Genomic DNA, 8,767 nt, shown 5'->3' on the forward strand with positions numbered 1-8,767 from the left:
CTTTATCTTTAATAGAAAGAATCAGTTCTGAAGTGCTTAGAGAGACAAGGCGGAGGAGCTGGGGTAGGGGAGGGAAAGAGAGGGAGAGGGGAGGAAATAGAAACAGTTCTGGCAACTGAACAGATATAAAGAAACACCGAAAGTTGTAAGGTTTGTCTGCAATTTGTTTGCGCTAACCCCACTCCCATCCTCAGATAATTCTCGAGTATGTGTCTACATGTTTGTTTCTGCTAATCTTCTAAGTCAGACAAGACATTATCTCCTCTTTTGGATAATGTCCACGAAGGATAAACTTATATTCCCATTATATCATTATTATATCAAATCCATGGTGTGTGTATATGTATATACATATATGTATGTATCTGTGTAAATACACACACGCACACGCACACGCACACACACATACATATATATATATAGATATATATATATATATATATATATATATATTTTTTTTTTTTTTTTTTTTTGGCTAATAAAAAATTTTATTGGCTAAACTGGCAATATGACCATCCCCAAGTACAACAACATATATATATATATATATATATATATATATATATATATATATATATGATTCGCACGTAGCAGTGAGAGAATAATATTCTTAAGGTCAACTTTTCCTAACTCGCGGACAATTTGATGCTTTACCACTAATTCAGTGTTAGCTGAATTTTAAATCTGCTTTTTTGCACTATGATGAAACAGTGGTAAGCAACATTTTGACATAGAATATTAAAATGCGGTTCTACAGGAAAATAGCTTATGATGAAATATATAGGGTCAAAAGTGGGAGAATAACGTTTGATATTTATTTTGACTCGTAATATCTCAGTTATTTAAAAAGCACACTATACTTTAATCATATCTTTCTAAAAGAACTCGATGAGGAGAATATTTTGTTGAAGTTGTCATTAAAAGAAATGATAGAGAAAAAGTTATGGAACTTTAAGTAGCCGAGAACTTGGAAAGACTTTGACGGTATAGTATCATAGGAGGCCTTCCATATCCAGTTTCAACTATTGGCTGACTCAAATGGATGGAACAATGGGCAAAGATCAGTTCAGCTTGCTACTAGTCTAAAGGGCGCTGCACTAGAGGTACTGAGTAAGTTGTCTGTGGAGGACAGAAGCTGTTATTTTTCACTAGTTAAAGTGTTAAAGAAAAGATATAGCACTATTTGGCTGAGTGCAGTGTACAGGGTACCATTTCAGACCTGCGTAAGGGCTAACGGAGAATCTCTACAACAACCAGCCTAGGAATGTTAAGGTCTTCTTTTGAAAGTGCAGTTTATTGACGCTTTGGGCAGTACAGACTTCAAAGTTCAAGTCAAACAAGTACGGCCGAATACCATGCAAGAGGAATTGGTTAAAGCTCTGAAATTTGAGTCGTATGTAAGGTCGAGTACAGGAACATTCCAGGTGGAACATTCCAGACACGCGTACATTATGTTGGCTTGCACACTGATAGGAAAGGTAATGCTTGCTTCCTAGATATACTAAGACGTTTTGAGCTGGTAGATCCATATAGGTTGGAACATTCGAACACTTCATCGTGGACATGGTCAAGCAGTGACGGATCTTCCACGTCATACATAGATAGAATATTAATTAGAAAAGTAGATACAAAGATAGCTTAGTGTCCACAGTTTTACATGGTCAGCAACAGTGATCACAAAATGGTCACGTGTAAGCTAGACACAGATAAGGTAAATAGAGATCACGGCTACTGGAAACTTAATACATACCTTACAGAGACCGGATTAAGATGTTGATCCAGAGGGCACTAAGAGGAGCTATTATTAACAAAAATGGTGGTATGCCCTCAAGCGAGCCATTAAATACGAGTATATTAGATATAGCGCAGGTCTAGTGGCTAGAGACGCTAGGAAGGGATCAGTACTAGTTAAGGGCTTAGAGGAAGCAATGCGAACTGGCACTGCGGCTTAGGTGAAGGCCAAGAGGCTGGTTTTAAATCAGTACCTCAAAAACCAACACCTTGGTAGTATTGTCAGGGATAAACAACATGCAATGGGGTGGGTGGGAATTACTGCCGCAAGATGGGCCCGAGCGGTGGAAGCTCAGCGTGGCAACAGTGCTACTATTCGACCTTTGACTAACCAACAAGGTAATTTGATAGACGAACCCGAAGCCTTTCAAGACCACTTCGCTCAGCTCTTTGGGGTGGGACGTACCGGATGGCAGTGGGGACTTATTGGACTTCCTCACCGGGCTGCCGCGTCTCTCGGGGCGAGACGCGGGGTGCATCAGTCATTCCATGGACCACTAGGAGGGAGAGGGGGGCAGTGCTGGATGGAGGCTTCGCAGAGGTGGAAAAAGGGTCGGAGTGCAATGTGGAAAGGAGCGGGTAGAGGAACTATTCAAGGGTGATGAGGGGGAAGGAACTAATATGGAGGTGGCAGCCCCAATGGATGTTGTCATTGGTGGAATGGAATGTGTGGTGCTGTACGGGGCACACTCGGTGGACGCGGGGGAATCGGTAAACTGACGACGGATCCGGTTGAGAGGGCACTGGGATCAGTCTGGACGTAGATCAAGTGTCTGGCCAGGCTGAGTAAGTTTGGAGCGGTTGAGGTTCGGTTCGGTGATGCAACAGTGGCAGGTTTGAACGCAGCAACAGTCTTGGGGACAGATGAAGTGTTGATAATGCCGATGTATCGAGGAGGGCGTTCCGCAAGGGTTGACGTGGAGGGGGATAGCAGCCGCTGTCTTGTTCGGCAACCAGGAAGAGGTAGACCACTAAGACGGATGCAGGAGGCTGGAGAGGACAATCCCTACACATGGTGATGCAGGGACCGAGGGGAGTGATAGTGGGGTTTCTGTAACAGTAGCATTCGGTGGCGTAGTAATGGTAGTTGGAGTAGAGCGCAGGATTCCCAGATGCTAGAAGTGTGACGCGAAAGGCCACATTAGAGCAAACTGCTGCCAACAAGACAAAAAGGGTAGTAGAGCCGGCGGGAGGGGGAGGAGTACCGCTGCTACCAGCAGAGGCACAGGAGGGGTGGGCGTATCGAAGATCGGATGGGTGACATCAGGCAAGAAAAGGAAAAGGAAAAGGAGGAAAACAGGTAAAATAAAGAACCCCAACCCACCCAACACCCACCCACACCTTCCTCCCACCCGCTCCCTACAGACATTGAAATACCCATCCCCGCCAACACAAAACAAATACAGTCAGACACAAGCCGTTCAACCTCTCCACCTCCCGAAAAAAAGAAAAGTAATTTTGCTATGATATATGACAATACTAATAAGGACCTGTGTGAAGAAATAAAAAAAGTGGAAAAAGTATAAGAGTGGTGGACAATCGCAAGTTCGACAATGTACAAGGGTGGCATTGCTGTCTGTTGTTGGACGAGGATCAGAAGGAAAAGTGTTAAAATTCAGAGGAGGATTGAACTAGATATTCCCAAATTACCATGGAACATAGATTATATGCAATTGATAAAGGAATACGGTTTCGACATCTTGAAATCACCAAGTACAAAGAAAACATGAACAAAGGTAAAAATGAAGTAACTCAGTGGTGGGGCCGAGAATACTTCATTTCATCTCTTATTTTCATTTTTTCATTCCTTGTAACATGTACATTCGTTCCTTTTTTTTTAATTCGTTATATGTCCTCACATGTCCTTGTATTGTCCCCTCTATGTCGTCCCCTTGTGGGCTATAAAAAAATCGGTTAATTATGCAAAGACTCCTCTTGTTGGTACGTTTTACTATTTTTTTCAGTGTTTTGTTTGGTTGAAGAAGTGCTGAGGTGAGTTGTTTTGTTGAAAAGAACTGTTGATTGCTTTTTTGGAAGCAGCTTGTTGAAATCCCCCCACCCTCTGGGGGAATTATTGTTATTATATTTTATGGCTTTTAAGCCGATTTTGTGAAAAACAAAAATGGTAACTTCTTTGCTTTCATCAATTTCATACTCACCTGTGTCTGAAGCAGGTGAAGAAAGAATTTCACCGGCGGTGACGCCGAGAGAATTAAATTTTTGTGAAGAGAAAATATCACTGGCGGTGTTGCCAAAAAAGTTCACCGAGGTAGCGTGAAGAAACTCAGACAAACACATAGAGAAGTAACCTGCAAAGATACATGTCAATGCTAAAAAAAAAGAGGAGACCGAAATTCAAGTGGCCCGCCTGGAAGAAATAACTGACATAGTTAACAGGAGGAGAATCTTGTATAAAACCTATACCATTACGAAAAAAAGATATATAAAGAGATGAGAAAATAGTGGGAAAATGCCTCAGACCTATTATCACGTACATAAGCCGTGGCAAAAGATTTGGAACGATCGAAGTGAAGTTCAAGTCAGAGGAAGCAGCCAAGAAGTACTCCTCGGAAACACTCAGAAAGGAGGAGGCGGTTCTTCTTCCCATATATATGGGAAAATGTGAAAGTCAACAACTTCCCTTCAGAAGTTGATGCCACCTGCTTAGTGCCAGCTATCACGATGGGCCTGGACGAAAAAATAACAATTCTGCAGGACCCTGTGCAAAAGGAGGAGAATTGGAAGGGAAAATGCTTGATAATACTAATTCAAGCAGAAGTCGCAACCCTCAAAGAGGTTACAGAAATCATAAATGTCGGCGGAGAAGAAAGATTGATAGTATTTGCTGAAGGGAGGAAACCAAGGTGTTTTAACTGCGGGTTGAAAGGCCACGTCTGGTCGGAATGTAAACTGAAAGAAAAAGAACAACAACAAGAATTACAAGAAACAACTAATGAAACGCCAGCACCAACACCGAAAGTAGAGCCAACACAAATACCGACAGAAGAGAGAGAAGAGAAAGAAAGAGAGGAGGGGTGGTTGACTGTTTTCAAAAAAAAAAAGAAGCAAAAATCACAGAACGCCTCTACTAAACTGAATTTAAAAAAAGAACGAGAAAGAAAAATAAAATACATACATGGCCATTAAGGCAACAAATACATGGCCATAAAGGCTATTAAGGCAACCGTTTGGCAGCTATTGCGTCTGCCAAACGTATTAAAAAAACTCATCAAAAAACTTTTTTTATATAGAAAATCGACCGGAAGGATTACGGAGGGATAAAGTCCGAATTCTTTCACGACGTAGGCCCGCTCAGAATGGATTCTCTCGATATAGTTACAAGGACCTACGTCCAAACACCCCATGAGCCCGGGAAAAGTAAAAAGAAAAAGAAAATGAGAACGAATTTCGAACTACTGATGAAAGGTAAGCAATGTTGACCATTCACGTAGGTTGTTTAAATGTGCGTGGACTCTTGTCAAGCTGGAAGCAAGGTAAATTTATGATAGATAGATAGATAGATAGATAGATAGATAGATAGATAGATAGATAGATAGATAGATGTCCGTTTTTCCGCGACACTCCGATTATATTTAATGAGGAAGATTGCTTCACCGACCTGGGACACCAGTGCCCGACATATGAACATCTCACCAGGTAATCTCTCGGCCCTTCAATGTCTCCGACGCCGCACAGGCATCGTTATAAAACCGGCCGACAGGGTTTGAGCCGTGGAGGTGTACCGCGCCATCCTCCACAAGGCGGAAGCTCTCCTACAACTTCAAGGCACCTCCTTCCACTACGCCCCAACCTCACGCCCAGCTACCAACAGACTGTGTCCTCCACTCTCCATGATCTTATCCTCTCCTCCTATTTCCCCCATAGCCTCTAGCCTGATTGTCCGCCCCTCGCACTCCCACAATTTACTACCTCCCTCAAATCCACAACCCTAAAAACCCAGCCCGCCTAATCGTCTTCGCCTGCAACTGCCCCACCGAAATCATCTCCAGATTTCTTCACCATGTTCTTGCCCACCTTAGTGACTTCTCTCCCCTCTCACATCCAGTGACACCAACCATGCTCTTTGTTTGTTCAAATCATTCTCCTTCCCTTCTGTCCCCAACAAAGATCTCTTTACTCTTGACATCAAGATCCTATACACGGTGATCCTTTACATGAGGGGCTGCGTGCACTCCAACTTTTCCTTGACCTTCGGCCCAGGCCCCAACCTGAGACATTTACAACCCTTCATCTTTCCGACTTGTCCTTTCACTTAACTGCTTTTCGTTCGCGGGTGAGTTTTACCGGCTTATTTCTGGAGTGGCCATGGGAACGAAAATGGGCCCCAACTATGCGAACCTGTTCATTTGCTTCGTTGAGGCCCAAATATTCTCAAGTTTCACTGAACTCGCTACCGAAATTATATTGACGACTGTATTAGTGCGACCTCACTCGCTCTCGAAATCCTTCTTTTCTTTTATCAAATCTTTCCATCCTGCCCTCCACTTCTCCTGCACTATTTCCGCCCCTTTTTCGACATTTCATCACTCCACTCTCACCACCGCCATCCACAACAAACACAGAGACTCCTCCTCCCAACCTAAACACACTAAGCTCTCCTCCCTTATTCCCAATTCCTCCGTCTACGCAAGCTCTGCAGTGACGACCATGACTTTGAGACTCAGTTTCAACTCATGGCTCGCCACTTCATCCTACGTGGATGTACCCTCACAACTATTCACACCGCACTTGCCAGAGAGCGTTCTGTGGACCGTGCATCTGCTCTCTGCTCCCGCATCAGCTCCGCCATTACCCGTCTCCCGTTTCCCCTCACGTACCACCCCACCACCCTACCTCTCCAACGCACCATTCTCCGAGCCTTCCGGTGACTCCAGTACGACAATTCCATTTGGCACTTTTTCCCTAACCGACCCCTCCTCTCCTTCCAAAGATCCCACAACCTACGAGACCTCTAGTTTAATAATTTAACATATCTAGGCCTCTTATACGTAATCCAGCATTAATATCCTTACCCAAACCTATGCGAGTTTAAAATTTCACCTCCCACACATAATAACTAAATTATATAACATAACCGTCTCATCACTTTTTATCATATAATACCAGTTCTATTAACTGTTAACTTAATTTAGTCTATAGAGTGCAGAAATATCCATTCCCCTACCATTACTCTCACCCCTAAATCGAACCTTGACCTGCCACCTTAACAATGATTTATTAGCAACTAACTTTACTTTTCTATACTATTTGATGGCTTGTTTCGCTTACCTTAATCTCATACTGGACCTAATTTCGGTCAGCATGAGACTATTTCCATTTATTAGATTTATTCATTTCCATACCTTCCCCCATCCCGGATAACAAAAATTAATTTAACACGTTAATATTGACTTCACACCTCTTCTATGAACAAAGGTGACAGCAGCGTCTGCAATAACTAAACGCGGTATCTCTCTTCTAAGTATCACTGACAAATTGTTTGTTAGAGTTGCACTGAAGAGACGTCAAGTTCTCACTGAGAGACTCTACTCGGAATTCCAGTGTGGCTTCCGTGCAAACAGATCTACATTCGACATGGTCTTCTCCCTTATGCAGCTGCAGGGGAAATGCAGAGAACAACATCTTGTGTGCATCGCATTCATAGGCCTGACAATGGCCTTTGAATTAGTAGGGATGGAATCTTTACCATCCTCTACAAGATTGTCTGCCTACCCGACTGATCAGTATCATAATTCCTTCCACGAAGACATGAAAGTTACTATTGCGTCCGATGGTTCAACATCAGATGATTTCAACATACAAGGTGGTGTGAAGCAGGGATGTATCATCACCCTCTTTAGAATTTTCTTTGCTCTCCTCGAGGAACACGCATTCGGTTCATCCACAGAATGCATCTATCTCCGCACTTGGTCGGATGAGAAATTGTTCAACTTAATCAGACTCAAAGCCATATCCAACGTCCAGGTATAGTGCATGCGCAATTTTATCTTCGCATATGATGCTGCGGTCACCCCCCCCCCCTGCTCAGTTGAAGACATCCAGAGAAGCCTGCCGAGACGACGATCTCCTCATCATCACCAAGAAAACACAGGTCATGGGACAGGATGTGGATTGTCCTCCCGATATCAGAATCTCCAGCCATCAACTGGAAGTTGTAGATGCCTTCGTCTACCCTGGACCAACAATCTCTAACTTTCTTTCCTTTGACACTGAGCTCTGCAGGTGTATCGACAAAGCAGCTACCACCATGTCTAAGCTGAACAAGAGAGCTTCGAGCAACAACAAACTTACTAAGCACACTAAGCTCCAGACCTACAAAGCGTGTGTCGTGAGCACACTGTTATATGGCAGTGAGTCCTGGACCCTGTGGAACAGACAGGAGCACAGGCTGAACATCTTCCACATGCACTGCCTCCAACGTATTCTCAACATCACATGGCGGGGCACTATACCAAACACTGAAATCCTAGAAAGAGCAGCTATACTCAGAACGGTGGCTCGGACATTGTGGTTGGACATCTGCAAAAGAGAGTTGAAGGTATTTAGAGTAGATCCCAACGACTGGGAATCTATAGCTGTAGTGAGAACATTTTGGCAGTCAAAAGTCAGGGAGGGCCACCAAGATTTGGAAAGGTCTCTCACAGAACGTGCCGAAATAAAAAGACAGATCAGAACATTGGAAAGTGAAGCAGAAAACCCAGCGGCAGAGTTTGTGTGCATTCCTTGTGAAAGATGCTCTCACTCCCGCATCGGTCTGACAAGCCATGCCCGTCGCTGTTCTCGGACGCGAAATGTTTTCCCACGAGAGTTCCGGACACTAGTTATGAACTCATTTGCATACAGCCAAAAAGAGCAGTTTCTTATCTTTCTTCGTTTTATTTACTTTCAAAAATCCAACGGTTTTTATTGAAATATTCAGCGTCCCTTACTCGTTCGCTACTTAACATCATAGGTT

At 43.4% G+C, this 8,767-nt stretch overlaps 1 protein-coding gene across 1 annotated transcript; it reads left to right on the top strand.

The window, feature by feature from the left end:
- The first annotated feature begins 3,442 nt into the window (after positions 1–3,442).
- Positions 3,443–7,782, top strand: LOC149134024 (uncharacterized). The gene is made up of 2 exons (XM_089358118.1): positions 3,443–3,538; positions 7,228–7,782. Exons 1-2 carry the CDS (start codon positions 3,443–3,445, stop codon positions 7,780–7,782), a joined length of 651 nt encoding a protein of 216 aa, XP_089214244.1.
- Positions 7,783–8,767: the final 985 nt, after the last annotated feature.

This window comes from Octopus bimaculoides, chromosome 9 (genome assembly GCF_046866305.1).
Source record: "Octopus bimaculoides isolate indiv1 chromosome 9, ASM4686630v1, whole genome shotgun sequence".
NCBI lineage: Eukaryota > Metazoa > Mollusca > Cephalopoda > Octopoda > Octopodidae > Octopus > Octopus bimaculoides.